The 27856-nt window shown below is 46.3% G+C and overlaps 1 protein-coding gene and 2 long non-coding RNA genes across 8 annotated transcripts in view; 1 reads left to right on the top strand and 2 right to left on the bottom strand.

Moving 5' to 3' along the window:
- Window positions 1-1809, bottom strand: part of LOC116567693 — a 31610-nt gene extending 29801 nt beyond the window's left edge. For all 3 annotated transcript variants that reach the window (XR_004276300.1, XR_004276302.1, XR_004276301.1), the window contains exon 1: window positions 1541-1809. This is a non-coding gene — a long non-coding RNA (uncharacterized LOC116567693). The remainder of the gene's footprint in view (window positions 1-1540) is intronic.
- Window positions 1810-1994: 185 nt separating this feature from the next.
- UBE4B (ubiquitination factor E4B) overlaps window positions 1995-27856 on the top strand; it is a 121963-nt gene continuing 96101 nt past the window's right edge. The window contains exon 1 of one of the 3 annotated variants that reach the window (XM_032360940.1): window positions 1995-2753. In XM_032360940.1, coding sequence (XP_032216831.1) covers window positions 2730-2753 — 24 coding nt within the window. In that variant the 5' untranslated portion in view covers window positions 1995-2729. The remainder of the gene's footprint in view (window positions 2754-27856) is intronic. The other 2 variants (XM_032360941.1, XM_032360942.1) reach the window with 2 other exon arrangements.
- Window positions 26365-27856, bottom strand: part of LOC116600715 — a 46065-nt gene continuing 44573 nt past the window's right edge. For both annotated transcript variants that reach the window (XR_004289771.1, XR_004289772.1), the window contains one exon: window positions 26365-27552. This is a non-coding gene — a long non-coding RNA (uncharacterized LOC116600715). The remainder of the gene's footprint in view (window positions 27553-27856) is intronic.

The following is a 27856-nucleotide window of genomic DNA, read 5'->3' as shown; positions in this document are numbered from 1 at the left end:
GGATACACGTGCCAAATCATTGCGTTGTAATGCAAATCGAAACTACAATGCGGTTGGTATCATCTCATACCTGTCAGAACAGCTAAAATCTACAACACAAAGAAACAACAGGTGTGGGTGAGGATGCGGACAAAGGGGAAGGAACCCTCTTGCACTGTTGGTGGGAATGCAAACTGGTGCAGCCACCGAAAAATAGCATGGAGGTTCCACAAAAGGTTAAAAATAGGACTACCCTAGGATCCAGCACTTGCACTAACGGTATTTACCCAAGAATACGGAATACTAACTCAAAGGGATACCTGATGTTTATAGCAGCACTATTTACAATGGCCAAATTATGGAAACAGCCCAAGAATCCATCCACTGATGAACTGATAAAGAGATGGTATATAGGGACGCTTGGGTGGCTCAGTGGGTTAAAGCCTCTGCCTTCGGCTCAGGTCATGATCTCAGGATCCTGGGATCATCAGGCTCTCTGCACAGCGGGGAGCCTGCTCCCTTTCCTCTCTCTCTGCCTACTTGTGATCTCTGTCTGTCAAATAAATAAAATCTTTTTTTTAAAGTTAAAAAAAAAGAGAGATGGTATATCTTTACACTCACATACACACACAGGACTAGTACTCAGCCATAAAAAAGAATGTTATGGGGCGCCTGGCTGCCTCAGTGGGTTAAAGCCTCTGCCTTCTGGTCCAGGATCCTGGGATCCGAGCCCTTGCATCAGGCTCTCTGCTCAGCAGGGAGCCTGCTTCCTCCTCTCTCTCTGCCTGTGTCTCTGCCTACTTGTGCTCTCTGTCTGTCAAATAAATAAATAGAATCTTTAAAAAAAAATGTTATCTTGCCATTTGCAACAACATGGAGCTAGAGAGTATTATATTAAGTAAGGGGATTAGAGAAACAAATATCATATAATTTCACTCATGTGTTGAATTTTAGATAAAAAACCAGATGAGCAAAGTTTAAAAAAAAAAGAGAGAAAGGCAAAGATAGAACCAGACTTTTTTTTTTTTTTTTTTTGCCAGACTCTTACCTCCATGGTTATCAGAGGAGACGTGGGTGGGGGGATGGGCGCATGGGTGACGGGGATGAAGGAGTGCGCCTGTGACGGGTGTTACATGGAGTGTTGAATCACTGTATTGTACGCCCGAAACTAACATTACACTGTATATCAAGTAACTGGGATCTATTTATTTATTTATTTTTACTAACTGGAATTTAAATACTTAAAAAAACAAAAGAAAGAAAGAAACCCCAAACCTCACGCATCATTATGCTGTACTTCTAAAACGAACAGGATGCTCTATGTCAATTACATCTCAATTAGAAACTTGAGCAGGTAAGGATGGTTTCTCTCCATTGGCTCGAAAAGCCTTTTTTGTACGTGCGCAGATACGCCAACATTTTTTAGGTCTCCCGGTCATTTGCACTTTCAAATTTCACCATCATTCTGGAACACGTTTAAAAAAGGAAAAAAAAAAAAAAAAAAAGGCAACCAAAGCAGGATCTCTCGAAAAGCCGAAAGGCAAATAAAATGAAGTTGTACCCGTCTTAGTTTTCTTCCAAACGGGCTTTCTCTGCGGACGTGGACACGCGTCCCAGGGTTTCTCAGGCCGTGAGCGGACAACGGTAGAGAACCTTGGCTCCAGAAGCAAGACGTCCTCCCTTTTCCTTTACTGGGTCCGCATCGTGGAGTCACCAAAAAGCAAGCTCCTGAGAACAACGGAGGCGCTGCGGGGTCCCCTCGTCGCCCAGATTCCCGCCCCGCCAGGCTCTCCCGGGAGCCTACCTGGACCCGCCTGCCGCGCCCGCCACCCCCCGGCCGTCGCCATGGCACCGCGCCGCCCCGCCCGCCCGCAGCCGCGCTCGCCCCTCCCCCGCGCGGCGCTGCTGCGGGGGAGGGGGTGGGGCGGGGGCGGGAGGAGACGCAGGCGAGAGGAAATCGGCGGCGCGACGCCCGCGGCCCATTGGCTGCCTCGTCCTGGGGCCAGGAGCCCCGCCTCTGTGGCGGGGTCACGTGATCCCTTTCAAAGATGGCCGCCCTGTTGTTTTGATGAATAATACTTGGTGGGGCGAGGGGGTAAGAGTAGGGGTGGAGGGGTAGGAGGATTTACTCTTCCATCCAGAGCATCGCGAGTCCCGTCCTCCCCCTCCCCCCTGCCCGGGCTCCGGCGTGGAGGCGGGGCGTGGCCGGCCTGCTTTGGGAGGGGAGGGGCTTCCCTCTTCAGTGCTGGGCTCTGCCTCGGCGGTTCTGGGGTCGCCTTACCTCGGGGCATCCACTCTGCAGTCGAACAGTTCCCGCCTGGGGCAAAGGGTAGGAAGGAGAGCAGGATCTGCTGGAGGAAGCGCACCTGCCGCGCCACCACCACGAAGACACAGCAGGCTCAGGGCACGAGACGTGCTGGAGACCCGAGTCCCTGGTCTGGGTAACCTGGGAAGCAGAGGGCAATAGTGGCGCCTTAAGATAACCCTGTAGAGCAGCAGCGGTGGTGGCCAAAGGAGGCTGCCCCGGGAGCAAGCAGCTGTAGGAGTCTGTGGGGCGATTGGAGTGACCGACGCCAAGGCGGTTCAGTGCCTCTCGTGTTCTTATTTTTTAACCTCTGACTATGCAATTCTGAAACCTCCCCCATTCGGGGGACCAGACAGCCCGATAGACACCTTCCACTCTCCTCCCGCCCTGGTCTCAAGAACAGAAGGATCTCTCCCTAACGCCTTTCACCATTAAGAGGAAAGCGATGGAGGAGCTGAGCGCTGATGAGGTGAGGAGGTTGGGGGACACCTTGGGAGATTAGTTGGCAACTCTTTGGCGCTTTCGACAGGGATGGTATTGCGCCAGTGGTGCCTGGCCTTTGGGTTTGGGGAAAGAATGGAGATGACATTTTCCAAGAAAAAAAATGAGCCCCCGAGCTGGTCTCCAGTTGTATTCTCCTGTATTACCTTGCCTTCTTTCTTCGTTTTGAACTCCATTTGCTTCTTTTCGAGTCTTTTAGGGTCTGAAGAAGAGGAGAGCATATTGAGGCGTTCATTCTTTTCCTCAGGGTGTTTAAGCGAGAAGGGCTAGATTTACATCAAGTTAAGTGTGTGTGTGTGCGTGTGTGTGCGTGCACGCGCGCCTTACTGCAGAGATTTAAAGAATAATTTTGGGTGGGATTACAGTGTATGGGTGTATGTTTTTAAAGGCAGTATTTGAAATCCCCAGTATGTGTGGCTGTTGCGTTGTGTAAGTTGATTAAACATATGTGTTTGGGGGTGGCCTACAGACAGAGTCTTTGATATGTAACAAAATATATTTTTTCCCAAAAGCCTAGTGAATTCCATTTAAAATCTGTAACGTAACAAGAACTGATGACCCCTGGCATACTTCTCTTTCATTCAGCCTTTTTTCTAGTTTTTGGCCCTTTCAAACTTGTCTTTTGCTGTAGCAGACACTGAACAGGAAGCAAATGGTAGCAAATGACTTTGTAAACTTCCCCTGTTACCATTTCTGATCGGAGTTTTACAGATCTCTTTCTTGATATTTTAAAGATTGTTTATTAAGGTTATCATGAAAACAGTGGCAATTAGGGTACAAGGAATTGATTCTGTGATTCTACTCATTTTTCCCTTCCTTTTTCCAGATGAGGAGCTTCCCTTTCAGGACCCCTGCTGGCTTCCCTCTCTTCAATCTACCTCCTCATTTCTTTCACTAGTTCTTAAAAAACTTCCCTAGAGTACTGAGAAAGTAGCCATCCATCAGGTCGGCTAAACTACAAGACTTACATGCTTCAGATTTAGCTAGAGTAGTTAATATATTTACTTAGGGACTAAATATATCCAGAGATGGGACTTGCAAGTGGTGAGTTCAGATGTCACGTGGGAGGGGAAACAAATAATTTTGTGGGTTGTGATGCTTGGCTATTTGGAGAGTCAGGAGTGCTCATTCTGTGTTATGGACTTTGTTTTCTCAAATACATCAGGAATATAATCTAACTAAAATTAGAAGAACATTGAACAGTTTCTTTCATTCCGGTAGGAATTCTCAAGAGATCTCCTTAAAGGCACTTTGTTTTAGGTAATTTTAAAAAATCTGCTCCCCCTTCTTCAATAGTAATTCTAATGGGTAAATTAAGGCAAAGAGCTTCTGTTTTTTAGTAGCCCTTTGCTTCCAGAAACTATTTATTTTTCTCAACGTTCTCAAAGTTGCTGCTGGTTCAGAGGTTTTTCATACCAAGAAATCGTCAGACAAACAAAGCGTAGAGACCAGTTAAAGATACTGCATAGTCTACACTGTGGCACTTCACTTTAACCAGTCTTGGAGTTGTAACTTTTTTGTGACTGTATAGGAACAAATGTAATCATTGTGGAGGAGATTTTCAAGGTCAACGGAATAGTGAAATCAATGTGAAAAATTAAATTCACTAGTATTAGATCAACATAAAATTACTTTCAACTATTACGTGGCCTGAACAAAGAGGAACAGTTCAATAATTGGTAATTTGGCCTCAGCTGAACCTAGAACAAATTGTTTGTTTTTGCTTTTGTTTTTAAGTCATTTCCTTAATTCTGGAATTGAGTGAATGGTTCTCAACAAAGGCATTTCCAGAGGTTTTGCCTTTGTATTGTGACTCTCTTGGTGGAAACTGTCACAGATACGGTAGGTGGCATTCATTTGGTTAGAAAATAAGACATTTCTCTTGCTGAAAATTCAAAAATACATCTCAGGGTGAAAACAGGTAAGACAGTGATCTTTTGATCTAAATTAGGCAATTAGGTAAGGGAGAGTTTTATATTCAAACAAAATGAAAACGTCTGCAGATACACTCCCTGCAAAACAGAGGTGGGTCCAAACCAGACTGGTAGCTTTAGAGGATTTTAGATGATGGGTCCCTCTCATAGATCACCTGAAATTCTTACACTTCTCTAATCTTGTGTAGAGTAGTTCTTTAAGTTCCTTGGTGCTTGTTATTTATGTGGCACTTTATAGTGAGTTCCTTGCTCTGGGGAGCAGATCCATGACTAAGTTCATTCTCTTCAGGAACCCACATTCCAAGGCTTCATTATGTACATGACATTCCGTCCATGGCCTACTCATGTGCTCTCCCTACCGAAATGATGCTATGAGGAGGGCAGGACAGGTATTTTAAACTGTTTTTCAGCTGTGGTGATGAAATTGCATGGAAATGATTTGCTTTTTCCTCTTTCCTCTTCTTTCTTTCTTTTTCCCTTTTTTTATTTTTTGGGCTAAATCTTCTTTATGACCTAGTTCATCTTCAAGATGGCTGGCTGGGATAGTTAGGGTGTGGTCAAGGTTTTAGAAGAGTGGTAAGTCTTCCTTCCCAAGTGCAGAATATGTGACCTTGCACTTTTTAGCTGTGTTCTTTAAGTGGAACAGGAGTGGTATTTCTTAACAGCCTCAGAAACCTGCTCAGGGCCAGCCACTCTACAACCATTGTCTCATTCCCTACAACAGTGTGACCAAAGAGATCTTTGAATTTTCCTTGTTTTATAGATGAGGCAAGTGAGATTTAGGTTAACTGACTTGTCCATAGTTTTTTGGCATAGAATTGGTTGAGCTGGAATTCAAACCTCATCTAAAAATTAGATCTTGTGCCTGATCATCTAAAAACTCTTTTTGCTACATTTTATTGCTTAACAACTGCCAGTAAATTCACTGCAGCTTCCATGTACATGTCCTACTAACGTGCTTGATCTACATAGTTTTTCCTTAGGAGTGTTGTTTCTCGTGAATACATTCATGATGTGATCGAGTTTATAGTCTTTTCGGTATTAACCCTTCACCAGGCCCCCTCCAAAATTGTTCACTCAACGAACTTTTTTTTTTCCCTAAGGATGTTGTGTATCCTCAGTGATGTGTTAGGTAGGTGAGGAGAAAGTCCTTTTTCTTACAGAAATTGTAGTTTAACCGGGCGGTGTGGTAGAGGTCGAGATAGGTAGGAAGTCCGATAGTTACGTTGTAGGGTACTAAGTGCTTTTGTGGAGGGATGCACAAGACAGTTAGAAAAACAGGAAGGGACCCCTGGTGGGGTAGTGGAGACTTTCAAGAAAGAGTAATGCTGAGCAATCGCCAGGCGACAGGCTCTTGGAAGTGGCTGTGAGAGGGGGCAGCCCAGGAAAACGAATGAGGGCCTGGAGGCAGGATTTTGCTAGGGGAGTGGCTGCAGGTAGGCAGGTACCAGATCTCAGAGGGTCTCAGAAGTACTTAGGAGTTTGCACTTTGTCAGTAGGACTGTAAGAAGCCTCTGAGGAATGTGAAGGGGTTAGAAAGGTGACTGGCAAGGTGTAAACGTGGGTGGGAAGAAGGTTGGAAGAAGGTGGCTGCAGGCCCGGAGCCAGATGAGGGGCTTCTGTTGTCCTCTCAAGCGAGCAGTCGAGTCGAAGGAAGGCATTGGCGGTGGGGACGGAGGAAGGCAGACAGCAGAAAGACTGAGGATCTGAGTTAACCCACTTCTTGATGAAAAGGAGGTGGGGTTGGAGGAGGAGGGAAAAAGATGATTCCTTGGTTTCTAGCTTGAGAGAAGAACGGATTGAGGGAGAATGAGGAATTCCAGACAAAGAACAAGCAGATTTTTGGAACATTGAAAGAGGAGCCAACACAGAGACCCCCACCCCTGGCCTTTCCACTCTGACCTCTCCATCTCTGTGACCTTTTCTTTTTTTGTAACAGGCCTCAGAACCTAAGCTCACTTTTTTCGCAGTAGGTAATTGCTGCCACTCTGACTAGGTTTCTTCCCGTAGCCTGGGAGGAAAGGGGGATGTAGCCCCACGTCCGTTCTTCTCCCGTTCTGTCTGCCTTAGCCAAGAGACAGAGAATGATTATGATACCAGCTAACATTCCCTGAGCGTTCAATATGTGCTAAGCATTTAACTTGCTCAGCAGGGTTGTGGATAAGATACTTTACAGATAAGAAGATTAAGGCTGGTAGAAATTAACTAAATTGCTAAAAGATGCACAACTAGGAAGTGGATTCTGGATTCTAATCCAGAGTTTGATTCCAGAGTTCTCTCTCTTTTTTTTTTTCATCAATTTATTTGAGAGAGAACAAGAGCAAGCGGGATCACAGAGGGAGGGGGAGGAGCAGACTCCCTGCTGAGCAGGGAGCCGATAGGGGACTCAATCCCAGGACCCTGAGATCATGACCTGAGCTGAAGGCAGATGCTTAACCGACTGAGCTGCCCAGGCACCTTTGATTCCAGAGTTCTTAATCCCTTCACTAAACTACCTGAAAACAAATAATCTAAGCAAGTTTATGATGTTTATAGCATTTTAACTGTTCCTTTTGAGATGGGAAGTGGAAGCCCCAGTTATTGCTAAAAACGGAGCTCATCATATGGCCCCCTATCTTGTAGGGGAAGAAGACAGAAAGACTTGTGACGAGAGGCCCTTGGGTCTCAGACCTTTGCTTGGTGCAGACTGTGTTTGTTCACATGGTGTTTAGACTACGTGTAAGTGGACGTGTCTTCCCATAAGCAGCTCATTGAACTGCATTTGCTGTTTACTTGCTGCGTGTCAGCTGCTGCAGGAGCCTGTTCACATGGCGCTTCGTTTCGGTGGGAGGAAACATAAACAAACATGTACCCTTGGAATGTCATGTGGCGGTAAGACTACCAAGAAAAACCAGATTAGCAAAAGGGGTGGAGAGTAATGCGGACATGGAGCGTGTACAGTTTGAGGAGGTGGCTTTTTTTTTTTTTTTTCAAGGCTGTATTTATATATTGGAGAGAGAGAGGGGTTGTATTTATATATTGGAGGGGGATGAGCAGGGGGAGGGGCAAAGGGAGGAAGAGAATCCCAAGCAGATTCTGAGCGTGGAACCCAGCACAGGGCTCCATCCCAGGATGGGATCATGACCTGAGCTGAAATCAAGAGTCAGATGCTGAACCAACTGAGCCACCCAGGTGCCCCAGGAGGTGGCTTTTGAATAGAAAATGCAGGGATAACAGGGAGCCATCTGAGGGGAGGAGTGTTCCCAGGTACAAGGAACAGCAGGAGACAGGGCGCATCCTTGGTCTGCTCAGGGAACAGCAAGGAGGCACGGTGTGCTTGGAGGCCGCTGAGCCAGGACACAGGAGCAGGAGGAGTCAGTCAGTCATTCGTTGGGCAAAACTCCGAGTTCTTCTAACTGGGGTTCAGTTGTGAGATGCCCTTCCCCACCCCTTTTTTTCCTTCACGTTTTAACACCTGTTGACATCCGGGTGCTTGTTACAGTGGTATCATCACTGTTGGCCAGGCGGCAGGTCTGACACACTTGTCATTTCCTGTTTGTGTGCACACCCAGTTCTACCTGTTTATACTACTGCCCCTTCAGTCCAGTGGCGGTGCCGTGGGTGTTAAATTTAGTTGCCATCGCAATTGCCTTCCCCCAAATCACACCTTGATCAGCAGTGATGAAAAAGCAAATGTTACTTTGTATGCAGGAGGATCGTTGGTCGCAGTGCGCTGTCAGTATGATACTAGTAAAGAAAATGTTTGTGGTTGGAGGAATGACCATGATTCCATCTTTTATTGCAAAGCACGAACGAAATGTATTAGGGAGCTTTAGAAAGGCAGCAGTCTGTACTTTTATGAAGCTGGGCGACATTTTGAAATTGAACATACAGCTGGAAGGATTGCCTTTCCTACCTAGGCAGCGCGGCTCAAGATCACAGACACTCCGCGTTCCTCAGAGAGAAATCTCAGAGCAACGGGAGACTGGTGTAACTGTTTACAACTCTGTCCTGATCTGTTGCTAAGCCATTTCATTGTGGTTTAATGGGCAGCCCTTTTTTTCCTTGGCAGTGCAAAAAATAACAGTGCAGCTTATTATAATCACTGACATCTTTTTTTTTTTTTTTAAGATTTTATTTATTTATTTGACAGAGAGAGAGATCACAAGTAGGCAGAGAAGCAGGCAGAGAGGAGGAAGCAGGCTCCCTGCCTAGCAGAGAGCCCGATGTAGGGCTCGATCCCAGGACCTTGGGATCATGACCAGAGCCGAAGGCAGAGGCTTAACCCACTGAGCCACCCAGGCGCCCCAATCACTGACATCTTAAATTTGGTGAAATATATGTCCAGTCTTATTCTAGACTATGAGGGTATACCAATGAAAAGTTCAGGCAGAAACCCTGCCTTCATGAGTCTTAAGTTCTGATTGATGTTTTTTTTACTGTATTTATTTAAATTTTAAAAATTAAATCCCTATGTCCAGTGTGGGGCTTGAACTCCAGACCGTAAGATCAAGAGTCATATGCTCCACTGACTGTCCTAGCCCGGCGCCCCATTCTGATTTATGTTTTAAAAGGATCATATGCTGTGCAGTGCATGGCCAAAAGGGGAAAGAGGGAGAGCAGAAAGGAGGCGGTCCCGGGAGTCCCAGGGCAGGGTTCGTGGGAAGAAGTAACAAAGGGTCAGAGAGCGGCTGGTCAGGTGGTGGTGGGAGCCCGGCGCACCGGGGGATGGTGGGGGACGTGGCTTGGAAGAGGGGAGTCGAGAATGGCAGTAGCAGTGGTCGGGATGTCACTGGGCGGACCTGCAGCCGCGGCTGCTTATGCCAGATCGAGGTTTATTTCTCCCTAACTAGGAGGCTGGGGCTGCTGAGGCAGCTTTGTGTTCATTAGGGGCCCAGGTGCCTTCTGTCTCATTGTTCCAACTTGCCTAACATACGGCTTCCATCTTTTGGGCTCTCCATGTCTGCATTCTAGCAGGAGGGAAGAGAGGAGAGGGGGAGACATCATATTCCTTCGCTTGAATGGCACAACTTGGAAGCCACCCGTTGGCTAATGAAAAATACAGGCAGAACCCAAGGCATGTGGCCACAGCTCCTTGCTGAGACGCTGAAAAGTACAGGTTCCCCTGGGTAGCCACATGTTCACCAAAAAGTTCTTTTATGTTAGAGAGGGAGGACAGTCTAGGCCTTTCTTTCCAGACCTTTCTTCCCAAATCTAGAACACACTGTGTACCTTTCCAGAGGAGACAGCCCTCAGTCAGCTTCAGAGCCCGGAATCTCTGGCTGATTGATACACAGCCTAGGAAGCTTTAGACTGAAATACAAGGTACCTACTGGTGTCCCCCTAACACTGCCCCCTGCCTCCTGTACTGGGATTCGGTAGGATAGGATAATGGAGCTCGAACTCTGGTTTGGGCGAGGGAAGAATGGGGAGTACAGACCCTTCACTGGTCCTTAGTCATCATTAGCTCCTGCCAGGCCATGTTGTGGCATCATTAGTTCCTGCCTTGGCAGTGGTAGGAATTCCTGACTGCTCATTTAGCAGTCCTTGGTCTGCTGCTCTCTTGGAGGAACTCCCTTGTCCCTTGCCCTTTGTGGTGGTTTTTCAGTATGTTTTCCTCTGGGGACGTGTCATTGGAGAATATCCCCTTCCGGGGATGAACAGTTTCTCTAGCTTCTTTCTTGCTGGATATGGAAGGAGTTGGCTTTATCAACCCTTTTTAGCCCCCAAATTTTCAGATTCTGAGTTGGTTTGGACTGTAGGCAATGGACATGCCTTAGGCAGACCTGTATTCCCTTTTATCTCTGCATGCAAATCGGCAGGTTGTAGCTTGAGTCTGTCTCACTCTCATGGGACTTCTTGCTTCAAAAAGTGGCAGGAAGCCAGTTAGCTCCCAAATTCTGAATTGTTCAACCAGTTCCCCTAGAATTACAGGCCATGTTGGCATGCAGCCAATTTTGGAAGATGTCACGGGTTTTACCAAATATTTTGTTGTGGCCTAACAAGGGTCACCAACCTTCTGTCCTGCAATATCTGTGCCCATGCTGACCCCCACGCCATTGCCACATAATTGTAGTCTATTTAGGTTGTCTACTTCCAGATTCCAAATTCTGTGCATTTGTTAAGATACTGGCTCGGCTGCTGCAGCCTAGGGATCCAACACAATAATGGCTTAAACAAGGTAGAAGCTTATTTTTCTTTCAAGTAAAAATCTGAGTAGGTGGTTGAGAGCTGGTTTAGTAATTCCACGATTCCTAGGGAGCCAGACTCATTCCGTTTTGTGCTCTCATCCCCAGTGTGAGGCATGTAGCTTGTAGTCCAATATGGCAGCTCCAGCACCTGCTCACGCATCTGTGTTCCAGTACTCGGGGACTATAGGGGAGGGGAGGACATGTTCCTGTCCCTCAAGGACATGATCAGAAAGTGTCACACATCATTGCTTACACCTTCTTGGCCAGAACTTAGTCACATGGCCCCAACCAAATGGTGGCTGACTTTGTAACAAGGAGGCAGCTAGCAGGCTCTACCACAGTCATATCAAGAGTTTAAGACTACACAGCTTGAAGAATGGAGTTGTCACCTACTGCAATGAGGAATATTGAAAGAAAACTGGAAGAAGAAACCAAGTTATGTTTCAGTCGTATGATGACTATATTGCTTAGCAATTCTCCGCATGGAGATGTTAAGTAGGTTGTTGATAGGTGTTGGGTTTGCAGCTCAAGGAGGAGGTTGGGGCTGGGATACCGATCGGGATGTGTCAGTATATGTAAAATCATGAGAATGGGGGCATCTGGGTGGTGTAGTCGGTTAAGTTGCTGACTCTCGGTTTCGTCTCAGGTCATGATCTCGGGGTCGTGAGATGGAGCCCCACATTGGGCTCCACACTGGGCAGGGAGATCTCTCTTAGATTAGATTCTCTCTCCCTTTCCTTCTTCCTCTTCTGCTTGTGCTTTCTCTCTCCCAAATACAGAAATAAGTCTTCAAAAAAAAATTTAAAAAATCAGGAGAATGGACCGATTGCATAGGAAGTGAGCGTAAATAGAGAAGAGAGGAAGTGAGACGCCGGAGTCTTGAGCCGCTCCAGCGGGTAGAGGTGGGGAGGACATCACAGGACCCAGAGAAGGACTGCTGAGGGACAGCCGCTAAGGTAGGAGGAAGGTCAAGAGGTCATGGAGTCTGGGCATCTAGAAGAAAGTGTTTCATGCCAGAGGGGAATGTTCAACTCTGTTTAATGTTCAGTAAAATAAGTTAGAGGAGCACTAGGCCTTGATGATAGGGCTTGGTGATGCGGAGGTGGTTGATGACTTCGACAAGGCCAGTTTCACGGCTGACCAGAAGTGGTTCAAGGGAGAATGGGAGGAGGGGGTATATAACTGAGGAGCGAGGGACAGGCTCCAGGGAGAGGCCGAGGAATCCTCAGAAAATGGTAGAAGCGTGGATTTAAGAAGTGGGGAGAGGGGCGTCTGGGTGGCTCAGTGGGTTGAGCCACTGCCTTTGGCTCAGGTCATGGTCTCAGGGTCCTGGGATCGAGTCCCGTGTCGGGCTTTCTGCTCAGCGGGGAGCCTGCTTCCTCCTCTCTCTCTGCCTACCTCTGCCTACTGGTGATCTCTGTCTGTCAAATAAATAAATAACATCTTAAAAAAAAAAAAAAAAGAAGTGGGGAGAGAGTACTTGGCGAGCACAGCACGTCTTTCAAAATTTGCCTTTTACCATTCTCTGTTACAATCACCAGTGCCTTTCCTCAGTCAGTAGATACTTACTCCGGTTTCCTCTGCTCCCTTCTTCCTGAAGTAGGAAGGAAAGGCATAGAGATACATTTTGTATATTGTTCCTAGCGGGGTGTTTGGGGCCTGAAGAATGTTGCAAAGAAATTTTGAACTATAATCAGAAGAACACTAGATCATATTATAGTTAATTTTTAAAAGCTTTAATAAAAAAAGGAGTGGTAAATATGTAGATGGCAAATATTACCAATTCTGTTTACTTCGAACAAGTATAGGTAGGATGTGTACTCTGTGCTGGGTACTGAGGGGCACACAGCTGGAGATACCATCCCTACTACGAGTAAGACCTGGGGGCGCCTGGGTGGCTCAGTGGGTTAAAGCCTCTGCCTTCAGCTCAGGTCCTGGGATCGAGCCCCGCATCGGGCTCCCTGCTCAGTGGGGAGCCTGCTTCCCCCCTCTCTCTGCCTGCCTCTCTGCCTACTTGTGATCTCTGACTGTCAAATAAATGGGTAAAATCTTTAAAAAAAAAAAAAAAAAAAAAAAGACCTGGTCTTTGCCTTCAGTGAACTCATAGTCCAGTGGAGAGACCAGGCACAGGCAGCTGGAGTGCAGGTGCTGCCCCAGATGGTTAAGCAAAGGGAGTTAGTTCTGTGGAGGGGAGCAGGTCATGCTGACTGTTTCTTCCAGGAGGATCGAGTTAGTCCATAAAGATGCTCAGGAGTTTGGACATTGAGAAAAGTCTGTGGTGAGGGTCAGTGTTTCAGTTATCTCTTACTCTGAGCAAACTCAGTTAATATTCATTCTTTTGAAGTTAATTGTGGAAATTACTGGAACCACTGAGGAAAAATTGGAGATGGTGAAAAAATCTGATAGGGTCGGTATTTCTGATCTCAGAGGTTTTAGGGTGTATCAGGCCCAGACAGAGATGTCCCCTAAACCACCACAGTATGGGCGGAAGCTGAAAGATGGGTGGCCGGGGAGAAGTAGAGAAAATGGAAAGGTGTTTCATTGAATGGCTTCTCCTATCCTGTGCCAGTCACACTGCATTGGAATTGTGTGTGCGGGTAATGTACCAGCTGGTGTGGCACAAGCTCCTCAGCGTCCTCGCTCACTGTTTCTTACCCAGCTCGTAGCACAGGGCTTGGCGCACAGAGGCCCACAGGAAGTATTTGTTGAGGGGCTCCTGGGTGGCTCAGTCGGTTAAGTGTCTAACTTCGGCTCCTGGGTCAGGTCTGGATCTCAGGATCCTGGGATCCAAGCCTGGCATCGGGTTCCCCGCTCAGCAGGGGGACGTCTGCTTTTTCTCTCCCCCTGCCCCTGCTCATGCGCTCTCTCTGTCTCTCTCTCTCAAATAAATAAGTAAAATCTTTAAATAGAAAATATTTGCTGAATGCATGAATTGAATACAGGGTGCCTTTTTGTGAGTCCCAGTTCTTGTGTTGTAGGGGTTTTTTTGTTTTGTTTTAAGATCTATTTATTTATTTTGAGAGAGAGAGAGAGCGCGTGCGCGCGAGCATGAGCTGGAGAGGCAGAGAGAAAGGGAGAGAGAATCCCACACAGAGCAGGGAGCTTGGCCTGGGGCTCGATCTCACGACCCTGAGATGATGACTTGAGCCAAAACCAATAGTTGGCTGCTTAACCAACTGAGAGACCCAGGCGAGATTGTTTTTTGTTGTTAGTACATTAAGGGATATAATTTAGGTAAAGGTAGGCAGTTGTAACTAGAGTCAGATAAATGTGAGTTTTAAGCAAACCAGCCATTTGGAGGACCCCGAGCAAAGTACTTTCTGAGCCTCAGTTTCTTCAGCTTGTAAAACTGGGGGTAGGAACACCTGTCTCATGACATTGTTCCTCAGAACACTTGCAGCGACATGTAAATTTCCCAGCACAGTGCCCTGGCAGGCTGGATTCCTGGGACATACGTAAGATTGAATTGTACAAAATTAGAATTTTAGTGGCTGCCCGTACAATATCTAGAAACTTCCTTGCATGCACAGCACACCTTGGAGATACTGCAGTTTTTATTCCAGACCACTGCAGTATAAGCGATACTGAACAGAGCGCGTATCAGAATAAAGCTAGTCAAACAAATTTGTCTCCCAGTGCATGTAAAATATACACTATACTGTAGTCTGTTAAGTGTGCAGTAGCATTAAAAGTATGTATATTTTTATAAAAATATGTATATCTATAGGCATATAAATATAGCATAAAATATATATACCTTAATTTAAAACTATTGCTAAAACACGCAAACCATCATTTGAGCTTTCAGTGAGTCGTAATCCCTGATCACAGATCACCATAGCAAATATAATAACGGTGAGAAAGTTTGAACTATTGTACAAACTACCAGAATGTGACGCAGAGACACAAAGTGAGCAAATGCTGTTGGAAAAATGGCGCCAGTAGACTTGTTCGATGGACGGTTGCCACAGACGCTCAATTTGAAAAACATAGTATCTGCAGAGTGCAGGAAAGCAGGGTGCAGTAAAATGAGGTTTGCCTATAATAATGCCAAGAGTGTAAAAGGCCGAATCTTCCAGGTTACAGTAACGAACAGGCCCTGGCTTGTATGGAAGGCTGGGTCGGAATTTTCTCTCTTTGAATTCCTTAAACTTCTCTTCTCACTCAGTATTAAGCCATACTGGGCTCTCCCCCCACTTTTTAAATATATTATTTATTTATTTGACAGAGAGGGAGCACAAGCAGGCAGAGTGGCAGCAGAGGGAGAGGGAGAAGCAGGCTCCCCACTGAGCAGAGAGCCTGATGTGGGGCTCGATCCTAGGACCCCGGGATCATGACCTGAGATGAAGGCAGACGCTTAACTGACTGAGCCACCCAGGCACCCCGCCTCCCCTCCGCCTTTTTCTAAAATCAGGAGCGATCAGGTGGCCTAAAGGAACTAGGGGGTAAGAATGGAGCCAGGAGGTTTGAAAGGGGGGGGAGAGCCGTGCAGACAGGACCTGAGGAATCCCAGAAGCGATGTCACATATTGGACCTAAAAAATAATACACAGAGTGACCCAGTTTCTCTAAACCAGAGGACTGACTGAGTCTCCTGAAGGGCCTGCTGGTCCTTCAGTGCTGGGAAGGGGGGTGTGGATCTCTGCACTGGAGGTCGAGGGGTTAACTGCTCACCAGCCGCTCCATCCTGAGCATCTTGTCCTGTTCTTTGAAGACAATAATCTGGCTGGGACGAGAGGTATCTTTTGGGGGCGTAGTATTAAGAAGTGCTGGGCCTTGACTTAATTAGCTTTCTAATTAAACATTGTGAAATGTATTTAGTGCACACTGTTTCTTTGTTCCCTGTCAGTGTTTGGTATAAACTCTAGATGTGTACTAGTGTTGTAATTTAATTAGTCCAATTTTCTGAGCAGATAAAGTAGTACTTTGCTTTTATGGGTCTTTTGGGGAGCTGAGCTCCTGGCTTCCAAGCAGAGCACAGTGAACACCTGTCACCTACCAGGCGTTCTTCTAGAAGCATATCAGGTCAGGGTCTTCTGTTAGACCCGTGTCTATACTTGTCACCAGGGCTGGCGTTCCAGGCATGTGACCTGCAGTCGGATGGTTTAATGCACACGTGGTTCAGTGCCCTGTTGTTGATGTCTTGGAATTCTTAATAAATCTTTAGCAGGAGGCCCTGCATTTTCATTTGGTGCCAGGTCCCGCCAGTTCTGTAGCCGGGCCTGCTTTGTCTCTTGACTTTCTCTGTGCAGGTGGATAAACGTCTGAGAAGAGTTTGCCCAGATTCCAAGATTATAGGAAACCGTACGAAAACTGACCGGAGAGAGATGTTCATGTTCTTACGCAGAAAATGTTGGTGTATGTCTGACTGTGATGCCGTGTCATTAATAGAGTTTCTTGAGATCTTTAAAAATTTTCTACTTCTGTGTGATACGGCATCTTTGGATAACTTACTTCACTTCAACCAATGGATTCATTTTTTTTTTTTTTAATGAGGGTTTTTGACACAGAGGCATTTACTTTTGTGTTATCTTTTTCATGTTCTACATCTTATCTCTCCAGTCTCAAGAGGACTTCTTTTGTATTTTACCCAGTGCAGTATGTATCTTGATCATGCTTTCACAGTAAAACACTTCCTTCTTTTTGTGAAATATGGATTGTTGTATTTAAAGCTGTTACTCATATGGGGCACCTGGCTGGCTCAGTCAGAAAAGCGTGGGCCTCTTGGTCTCAGGGTCGTGAGTTCAAGCCCCATATTGGCTGTGGAGCCTACTTAAAGAGAAAAGGAAAAAAAGTAAAACTGTCACTCCTATTGGTTTAACATTTAAAAAATTTTTAAATTAAAAAATGTCCTCCAAAGACTGGTTTTTTAAAGTATTAGTGTTTCTCTGTAAATATGTATCTGTGTTGGCCGATCAGGTATTAAGACTGACCAAAAATAATCATGTACTGGTGACCAGTTTTCTTTTTTTTTTTTTTTTAAAGATTTTATTTATTTATTTGACAGAGAGAGATCACAAGTAGGCATAGAGGCAGGCAGAGAGAGAGAGAGGAGGAAGCAGGCTCCCTGCTGAGCAGAGAGCCCGATGCGGGACTCGATACCAGGACCCTGAGATCATGACCTGAGCCGAAGGCAGCGGCTTAACCCACTGAGCCACCCAGCCGCCCCTGGTGACCAGTTTTCAAAAGGAATAAAGTACATTTAATATTAAAGCTGTACAATTTTGTATATATGTATGTCCTAGTAGGGGAAACTTATTTCTAAGAAAGAAATTAGAATTGATGGAAAATTTAAAAATAGCTGGCAACCTTTATAATTTACTCAGTAGAACTTTCTGTTTATGATTTGATTTACTCATTAAATTATCATGTTTAGGGTATTGAGAGATATGAAAAACCAGAAAAAAACATAAATTTTTTTGAGGTGAGATCAAGGGAAAATATGCTAAAAATAAAAACAAAAACAACAAAAAAAACCCAACTGCTTATTCCATATTGTATATAGATCTGCCAGAGGAATTTAACACTTTGGTTTCGACAGTCATTATTTTGTGGGCCAGTTAAAAAAATTGTAGCCCTGTTGCATTTCAGAGGCCAATTATGTAAAGTAGATGTTCTGTTGCTTTCCGTGTTTTGTTTTAGGATGCCGACAGTTGACAGCATGCACACCTTTGTGTGTGATGAATATTAAGGAATGAATGAATCTTTTACTTTTGTATTAGTTAATCTTCTACTTAGGATAGGTACAGACCTGATACCATTTCTGTGGAGTTTCATCAAAAGAAGGGCCACATTTTTTCCCTCAAGGACAGTTTGGGGCAGATGAGGTCGTCATCTGCGAGGGCTGTGCGTGTTCATTCATGTTTACTTTGTTCAGACGTCCTCACGCTCAAAGAAGTTTGTGGGTTTATGGCTTAGGGATATGGGAGCAAAGCAGTCTTTTGCCTTGAGATGGTGTGACTGTAATGGCTTGTGAGTGGGAGAACTTTAGTGAATGCCGAGTGGAAGAAGTGCTTGTGGAGTGTGCCCAGCGGACACCTCTTCATCCTGTGCTCTGTTAGCGCCTACAGTAAGCACGTTCACCCATCCTGGAATGAGACGGTTGTGTAAAAATGTGGCCATTGCTGATTTTATTTACTTAGTAAAAACATTTTAAAAACATCTTTTTAAAGATTATTTTTTTAAAGATTAGAATGAGAGAGTGTGCGCAGTTGCAGAGGAGAGGGGCCCAGGCAGAGGGAGAAGCAGGCTCCCCACTGAGCAGGGAGCCCTGCGTGGGGCTCGATCCCAGGACCCTGCGATCATGACCTGAGCCGAAAGCAGACGCTTAACCGACTGAGCCACCCAGGTGCCCCTAAAACAATTTTTTTTAAGTAGGCTCTACACCCAGTGTAGGGCTTGAACTCATGACCCTGAGATTAAGAGTTGCATGTTCCAGACTGAGCCAGCCAGGTGCCCGCCATTTCTGATTTTTAGAAGGGCCTGTTGGCATTGGCCGAGTGATGATGCAGAACCTGCAGGAGGAAGTTAACCTTGATAGTTCACATTAGGAAGGAAACCTGTATTCACACCAAGAACTTGATGGGCGTGCGGCGCCCAGAGGGGCATTCTCTCTCCCTGAAAGAGTGCACTGCACACTGTTGACTAGATCCGCTAGAATATTGGCTTTGAGTGTTCAGACTGGGCGGGAATGCAGAGCTTTGGTGTAGTGATCACCAGGAAATGAGTGAACCTTCCTGCAGCAGCAATAATTATTTTGTGGATGGATTTAAGACACTTTCCATATACCTGGGTTTAAAAAAATTCTTTAGAAATATTTAACGCTGTCAGTTCCACTTGGTCCCTTTTAAGTGACCAGAATCCATTTTATGGAATGTGCCAGAAGTAGCCGCTACTTGGGCTTATCATCTTGTCTCTTTAACCAGTTGGGATCAGAGATGAGAAGGGGCTTACCCACATCATCTCTCTCACTTGGGATATTTTTGGGGAGGACATAAAATTGTAGTTGCAAGGATCATTTTTTCAAAAACCGGGTGAGGAATGAAAATAGTTCTCCTCTCAGGATGCGTCTCTGCGGACTGAGGATGTTGGCGGACTTCGGTTCCTGCTTCTAGTAGTTTCTCCTGCCCGTTTGGTAGTCAGTCAGCAGGTCCGATGCTCGTTTTTAGTAGCTGTGCTCCATATTCGTGCAGCTTGGGTGAGACAGAGCCCCGAGCCTGAGGAAAACAATGTCTGGGCTTACAGACGGAAAAGAGCAAAAGGATGAGAAAACGTGTAGGCTGAAGTTACGAAGAAAAGTAGACTGTTTATTGTGTGTCGGGTAGACACTTACCATTTGTCCAACAAATATTTACTGTGGCCCTCTGCACTGGGCATCGTATTAGTTAGTGGGGAGATAACTAAGTTATAACTAAGTGGGGAGATGGCCATGAATGTAGTACATCAGGCCTCTGACCTCTTGGAGCTTACATTGTGCTTGGGGGAGACAGACTGTAGGCGGATAAAAATTCAGGTAGTAGGTTCCATTCCCTGTATCTCTGACGACTCTTGCTAGATAAGGGATGTTTACGCCATCGCCTTCTAAATGGGGAAGGCTCAGAGAGGTAACACAGCGAGAAAGGGGTACAGCTGGGGTTGTGACCGGAGCTGGCCCCATGAGAGCGTGTCATGTAGAAGACTTTGCGAAGATGGTGTCCGCTGCTTGCCCCTGGTGTCACCTGTAATCGGAATGCTTTTTTAAAAAAGGTTGCTCTAATGGCAGATGTTGATGAAGAGTCTAGAATAAGTATTCTTATAAGCTATTTATTATTCTAATTTGAACTAATTAGAATAACTAAGCATTACAGGTGACTCAAGAAAGCACCTTTGGTGACTAGGCGGGTTATGCCTTTGGTTCTTCGCCCTTGCCCACCGGCAGAGCGTGGTTGGGCCCACTTAACGTTTTCCATGTTACTGATCAGGCAGAAAGTATTGGGGTGAGTAATTGTTGCAGTTTATAAAACTCCTTGTAATGGAAAAAATAGAATCACTGGATTACATGGGGGAATTCTAAGGACCACAGCCTTGTTGGCTCTCTAAGAAAATAGCAGTTCACAATCTTGTTTCTGATGACAATAGAACCATTTCTTCGGCTCTGTTGCAGCCAAGGCATGGAGTTCAAAAGATGACAAATTTGAAAGTTGTGTAGTTGGCTAGTAATTGCTAGAACTTGGCCTTTGTAAGAATTTTTTATTTTATTTTTGAGAGATTTAGTCAACTGGAATAGGGCTTGTGGAGGAAGTAAGGTTCCCTCTCCTTTCTCAGGGAAGGGAAGCATGGCCAGCAGCTGAGGGCATGGGGTAGAGAGGGGCGCTGGAGGAGAGGGATGGATATAGGGTGACCGTGAAATGGTCACATCCAAACTAGAACTCTTCTGAGAGGGAGAATGAGACAGGAGCCTCCGGAGTCCCCCTGTCCTCTGTGACACTTCGGGGGTGATGGGAAGCGTTTGGGTCAAAGCATTAGTTGCTTTATAAATGTTGTGACTCGGGGGTCAGGCCTGGACATGGTCATAATATCCTTTGGAGAAGAAATCAGGCTCTTTGTCACTTCGAGTCAGCGTTGTTTTGAGCTGGGTGAGTAATCTGGAAAGGGAGGCAGATGATTGGAAAATGAGGGTTGCAGAGGGGACAGTGCTCCTGTGTTCTTCTCTTTCCGCTGTGCCCTGATGTGCCCCGTGGCGCTTCTCAGCTGACTGGAGGGCTTGGTCCTTCACTTGTCAGTGAGGGCAAGGGGGTCGAGGCTGTCGGATTCTTGTGTGTCAACGCTCACAGTGCACGGTTACGCGATGACAACCAGTAGCCGGTTCCTCTGTTCTGATGTCTCCCTTTCATGCTGGTGGAGGCAGGGTTAGAGTACTCTGCATTCTAGCAGGAAATGTACTTTAGGTTCATCATATTAGGAGGCAAAATTAAAAAGGAAAATAGGAAGCAGAAGGTAAAAGGAAAATCTTTGTTCCAAATCACACTTTCCAAGAATACCAATTCTTTTTCTAGGTTAGGATTTCTTTTTTTCCAAGCTAAATCTTCTAATGTCCTTTCTTACTCTTAGAATCATGGAGTTTTAGAACTTGAAAAGATTTTAGAAATCTTTGTAGCCTACCTTCTTCATTCAGATTGATTTCTTTTAGTACAAATTCGGTAACACAGATACACTGAATTCTGTATGATTCTTCGTAAGAAGATTTCCAAATCAAGAATTAAGGCAAAAGCAAGAATTACCTGTAATCCTTGTTATCCAGAGATAATCATTGTTAGTTTTTTTAGGCTTTTATTTTTTGGCGTTCCATTATTTTGTCTGTGTTGTTAAAAAACAAAATTCAGTGGAGTAAGTTTAAAGATCAGGTTGGCATTATTCAGTGAATCATGAATGGGACAGCATGCCGTCTAGCAAATGGAAAGGAGTTCCCAAGGGCCAAACAAAGTGGCAAACTTTTATGGGCAGAAGGGGTTGAGGAACAAGGAAAGAATAGAGCACCTCATCCTTCTGTGGGGGCCAGAAAGGGTCTGTCAGGCAGGTCACCTCCCTAGTGCTGTCAGGAAATTCCAGATTGACTGGTTTGAGATTACGCTCCCAGCAGAGGTTGAAACTGTTAGGTGAGGTGTTAAGTCTTGATTTGCTGATACGGGCCTTAGCACAAGTGACTCCAAGATTATGGGCCTCTTGTCTCTCTTTTGTCACTGTGTGTATATGAGGTACCCTACTGTTCCTTACTCCGGTATCTCTGCTCTTCCTGAAGCCCGCCCTCCCTGAGCATGACAAGCCCGCCCTCTTGTAAGACTCAGCTGCCTTGTCACCTTCCCCTGGAGCCTTTCCCTCAACACCCCACATTCCTGCAGACCCCCACTCTGGTTTGGCTTCTGCTCTTACCATATTGCATTAGAGCAATCTGCTTTTGTGTCTGTTTCCCCTGCTAGATTGACAGCACAGAACAAGTCACATTCATTTTTAATTTTCAAAGCCCATTTATTTCTGCCTGAAACACTGGGACTTGGTGAAAGTTTGTGGAATCAATGAATAAATCATTGGAATCATATTATATGCAGCTATGTATATTGCATTTTAACTTAACCTCGTGTTACAAGCATTTCCTTGCATCCTTACAAATTAAAACACCAATTTTAATGGCTACAGGTTTTTCCATCATTAAGTGTAGTGATTAAGCTTATCCCCAAATGTAGGAAATTCAGGTAGTTGTCAGGGCTGGATGGCTTTCTTTTTTTCTTTCAAGATTTTATTTGGGGCGCCTGGGTGGCTCAGTCAATTAAGCATCTGCCTTTGGCTCAGGTTATGATCCTAGGGGTCTGGGATCGAGTCCCACATCGGGCTCTCTGCTCAGCGGGGAACCTGCTTCTCCCCCTCCCTCTGCCCCTGCTCCTGCACGATATCTCTCTCTCTCTCTCTCTCTCTCGTGTTCTCTCTAATAAATGAAAGAGAGCGTACAAGAGAGCATGAGCGGGGAGGAGAGGGGCAGAGGGAGAGGGAGAAGCAGGTTCCCCGCTGAGCAGGGGGCCCTACTCGGGACTCAAGCCCATGACCCTGGGATCATGACCTGAGCTGAAGGGAGATGCTTAACCAACGGAACCACCCACGTGCCCCAGTTTTTTCCTTTTTAATATATATATGTTTTTAAATGTTATTTCTTTAGTTTTGAATTTTTTAAAAAATTATTTTTATTTTTATTTTTTAAAGTAAACTACTCCCAGCGTGGAGCTCAAACTCACCACCCTGAGATCAAGAATCACTTGCTCTACCAGCTGAGCCAGCCAGGAGCCCCTCTTTTTAAATATATCTGATTGTGATGAAACTTTGTATATGAGTCTTTGTCTGACTTTTTTCTTTTTTAAGTCTATTTATTCTTAGAGAAGGTGCCCACGTGCAAGAGCGCGCGTTGTGGGGAGAGGCGGGGGAGAGGGAGAGAATCTCAAGCAGCCTCCCTGCTGAGCGTGCGGGGCTCCGTCCCAGGACCCTGATCATGACCTGAGCCAAAACCAGGAGTCCGCTGCGCAACAGACGGAGCCACCCAGGTGCCTCTGATTTTCTGATAAGTTCCCTAAGTTTTCTAGAATCCCTAAGTCTAGAAACCCTAAGGTTTCTGGATCAGAGGGTATGGTCATCTTTAAGGATTTTTCTAGAATGTAGCCAGATTACCTTCTAGAAGATCAGTAGGGCTACAACCTCAGTGTCAAGAGGGTGGGTAGTGTTTTAGAGGGCTGGTGTTTTTGAGGCCACCTCTGTGATCCAGCGTCCTTTTCTGAAGCTGCCGCGGCGTGGGCCTGGTGCCGCACGTGAGGGGGCTCCGTCTGAGTCTCGGTCAGGGTTAGGGTAAGAAATAGGCTGTGAGGACATGTGAAGAAAAGTAACGGGAAGGGAAGTGGAGCGTCAGTGGGCACAGGTGTCAGTGGCTACTTTTCTTCGTACGGTAGTTGCAGAATGACAGACTTTGCCCAGTCACTTGTTTTCTTTTTCCTTCTGTTAAACCATTTACTAATCTTTTCTAATCAAACACTTACTATAACAAATTACCTTTTTTTTTTCTTGGTCTTTTCTTGAAAAACATGTTTTGGCTTTTTTGGCATGCCAGAAATGATGATAATGACCGCAGTAATAGCTAAGGTGTCCAGCACTTTGGATGTGCTGAACACTTCACATGGGTGACAATTGTGTGACCCCAGGAAGGGACGGTATGGTCAGGGTTCTCACTTTATATGTGCACAGGGAGGGCGATGCTCAGTCACAGGCCCAGGGCTGGTTGAGCTCTCCCTGCCTGCCCGATGTCCAGAAAACAGGGGTCTTGCTTGAGCAAAACGCAGTCCTAAGCAGCCAGAGTTACCTAGGAAGACACGAGGGATGTGTCTTTGCCCTTTCACTGCCCTCCAGACTGGTCTACTGCTCAGAAGTATTAGAAGTACCCACCTCCCCCGGCCCCCTCTTTGCTGAAGGGACAGCCCCTCCACATTCCCACTAGGTGACATTGTCTTCTGCTTTCCAAAGAAATCGTAGTAGTCAGGCACTTTCCCCCTGTTCCTTTTACCTCCCTCCTTCGTTCCCACTAACTTCTTTCCATGTTCAGGTCATGAAACCTGCCTCTTTCTGATAAAAATAACAACTGTGGTAGTGGTAGAAGGGAAGTATTTATGGGGTGCCAACCCCTGTTCTAAGTGCTGGATTTTTTTTCAAAAGATTTTATTTATTTGACACAGAGAGATCACAAGTAGGCAGGCAGAGAGAGAGAAGAAGCAGGCTCCTCGATAAGCAGAGAGCCCGATGAGGGGCTCGATCCCAGGACTCTGAGATCATGACCTGAGCCAAAGGCAGAGGCTTGACCTACTGAGCCATGCAGGCACCCCTGAGTGCTGGATTTTTGTGTTTTCTGTGTAGCACAGCGTCTTCATCGGTGTTCTTTTCTGTCCTGTTTTGCCGTGTGCCTGGCTTTCTGGGTAATCATTCGGTCTTCTGTCTTCCTGCTCTGTCCCTTTCGATTCAGAAGCTCTCCAGCTCACACTGGTGGTAAAATCAGCAGGAGGCCCCGTCTGGTCCTGTCCTCTTCTCTCACTATTGCTTTATCCCTGTCCTCCCCTTTCACAGACCAGACCCTTACAGGAGTGGGGCTCCCGGCCCCTCCTTTTCCAGAGCCTTTCCTCCATGTGCTTGTTGGCACAGTTTCCCCTTCATTGCTACATCCATACTGCCCTCGCTAAGATTGCCAGACCCTGGGCACTTCTCAGAACATGTCCTTTAAAGGTTAAACTCTCTTTGGCCTGGTGATCTCTTTGACCCTGGTGATCATGTTTTTTTGGCAAGCGTCTTCTGGATGCCATGGGTATCTGGCTTTCTTACTTTCCCGTGTCCATTGCGGACTGCTCTTTCCCAATACACCCTAAAGGATGTTTCTCAGGACTCTGTTCTTGGTTCTCCTTTTGTTTCCTACCTTCCAGGTGCATTTGTTGAATGAATGAATGAATGAATGACTAGCCTGTTTGGGGGCATTCGTTTTATTTATTCTCTGGGCTCTGTGGTCCATGCTTAGTTTTGAGTGTTCAGGAGGTAGCCAAGTTCTGCCCTCTTGGTACCTAGAGTTTCTGCCAGTACCTACTGTACTGAGTACCTGCTGAGTACTTCCTGATGACCCTCCGGTCCCCTTGCGGGTCCTGTCCCCTGCTTGAGATGTGCCAACAGATCTCCAGCTTCCCCAGCATGGTGGACAGAACATGGCTTTTCAACCTGCCGTGCTTCCTTGCATGGCTCTGCTTGCGGGGTGGCAGGGTGGGGGGGGGGGGGTCACTGGAAAGCCACTAAACCTCCCTATGGCTCAGTGCTTATGGAGAGTAATGCTGGGGGCATGTTTTAACAGCGGATTGAATGAAACCTATGCAGCCCATGCATGCCCTGAGAGTAATTTTTAATCTTTTCTAGAAAGGGACTCCTTTGAAAAGCTAATGAAAACCGGAGGCCCTCCTGACCCTCCGGTTTTGAACCTGCCCTTGGTACTCTATCTTAAATCAGTCCACAGCAGCAAGGGTGATGTGTGGGTCTCCTCATGGGGCCCCCCTCTAAAATTGCTTTCTCTGAATCGTCCTGCGGCAGGAAGCCTCTGCGGGTACATGGTTTGTGTGGTCAGTCACACACTGTGTTGATACATGCGTGTAATGTGCACGAATCTCTCTTCTGGCTTAGTGTTATTTTTTGTGTCCTCATTTTACTTCTGTCCTAATGTCCGTGTCTGTTTGATTTTAAGATAAGTTGAAAATATGTCTTATGTGTTGTTAATCCTGAATCTAGTTGCTAGAACAAGGAAACGGAAACCATATCCATACCTATGTCCATCTGTCCATCCGTAAGTACCCGTGTCAGCTGCCTGTAGGGCAGTATTCTGTCTGGGCGTTTCTCCAGGCACCTCAGCGCAGAGTGCAGTCGGAAATCACCTTCTCTTCTCAAAATGTCCTTTTGTAGTCTCAGTTTTAGGGAATGGTACCATCTGTTAAGGCCTGAAATCTAGACTCCATTCTTCCTCACATGTCACTTGCAAATAATGACCAAGTTCTGCTGATTGAACACATGAAATATCCCTGGAACCGTCCGTTCCACGGTCCCCGTCACCCAGGCTTGCTTTGTCCCACTCCAATCCATTCTCCACGTAGTAGACAGAGTGATGTGTTTTTAAAAGACAAATCTGACCCAGTTACTCCCCTGCTTGAATCCATCAACATCTCTTCCTCGCCTCTATGGAAGAGTCAGTCTGAGGATAGTGTCAGACCTCATCGGGAGCTTGTCTCAGCCTGCCTTGTATCGTGCCGTGGCCGCACACACTCACCCCTAAACAACTCAGGATTCCCCACAACGCCATGTGTTCTCATCGAGCCTCAGCCTTCGACAGTGCTCCTCTGTCAGTGCTCCTCTGTCCCGTCACCTGACCAGCTCCTCCGACCTGTCTTGAAACTCCAGTCCGGTGACGTGCTGGATAGCGTGAGAGTTCGTATGTTGCTCGATTTTCCAAATTACTGCCTCGGATGATTGGCCATGCTGTTAACATACAGTCGGTGTAACTGAATTTGAATCCTGAAAACCCACTCGGGAGAAAAGCGAGGTGATGCTCCCCGCACAGGCGGATGACGGAGAGCACCCCGGGGAGCTGAAGTAGTCACACGCGTACGCGTAGGAAGTAACAGAACGACTCATTTGATTTATGAGATTTATTTTAAGGGTGCGGGGGTCTTCTTTCTGAGCCCAAGGACAGAAGGACGGCTGGGCCACGGGAAGAGACCGGAACCTGGGATCCAGATGCCACCTTTGCCTTGGCTTCTGCTTGGTGATACTCAGTGCCTCGTGTGCACTGTCCGTGACCTTCCCCGTCCTCAGTCAGCAGCCCCGGAGACTCCGGCCTCGTGCCTGCTCTGTGCAGCTGAGCCCCAGCTAGAGAAAGCACGAGCCATGCTGGTGCATCTCCTTTTCCTCTCAGCTTCTTACTCCGGGAATTTTCAGATCCACAGAAAGGTTGACCAAGTCACCCAGATGCATCAGTTTTTGGTGTTGCCTTTTTGCCGTGTTCACTTCAATGCTGTCAGTACGAACGTGCCTGTATACATGTGTGCACACACCCGGACCTGTCTACGTGTGTTCATGTGTATGTATGTACGTACACATACCTGTTGGTTTTGGTTGGACTGTTGGAAAGCGTGGAGAACCATAAAGCGGAGATAGGAGGTGGTAAGGGAAGGACTCACTGGGAAGTAGCGTTTGAGCCAAGAGCTGAAGAGGGGATGCTGGGCAGTTACTTGGGGGGGCGTGTGCGGTAAGTGACCCGTAACGTCACATATGCGGTGAATTAAAAAGACTCTACTATACCAGACGGTGTTCTTGTTGGGATATTCACTGCCCCTTCCTGGGGGAGGGCTCTCTGTCTCCACCCAGCTGCCTTAAGTTGTGCCCATGTGACATGTTCTGGCCAATGAAATGTGAGCAGAAGTGACCGGGTCCCTTCTGGCCAGTCCAGCCTGTGGCCCGTGGAGGCTCCGCTGTCATCCTGGCTGTCGGAGCGAGGGTGATCTGGAGCAGAGCTGCACTTCCACCGGAATGTTTTCCAGTTTTATAGGCATGGCAGGAAATAATGATGATTTCGTTTTCTTCTTCAGAAATTGTGGGAAAGGAGAAGAGGGGAAAAAATAGAAACTTATTATGTATCCTTGCCATTTTCATTTATGTGTAATTTGCACTTAATAATAATATCCATTGTAATGTAAATATGCCCAAATGGAATTATTGTGTGTGTCCTTTTGCAGCCTGTGTTTCCAACTTAATTTTAAAAAGTACTGTGGTAAAACAACGTATAAAAATAGTTCCCCTTGGGTCGCCTGGCTGGCTCAGTGGGTGGAGCCTGCGATTTTTGATCTTGGGATGTGAGTTTGAGCCTCACATTGGCTGTGGAGATTG

The sequence above is a fragment of the Mustela erminea genome, chromosome 10 (genome assembly GCF_009829155.1).
Source record: "Mustela erminea isolate mMusErm1 chromosome 10, mMusErm1.Pri, whole genome shotgun sequence".
In the NCBI taxonomy this organism is placed as follows: Eukaryota; Metazoa; Chordata; class Mammalia; order Carnivora; family Mustelidae; genus Mustela; species Mustela erminea.
Note: the sequence above shows the minus strand (reverse complement) of the source record. Positions and strands in the feature narration are given on the sequence as shown.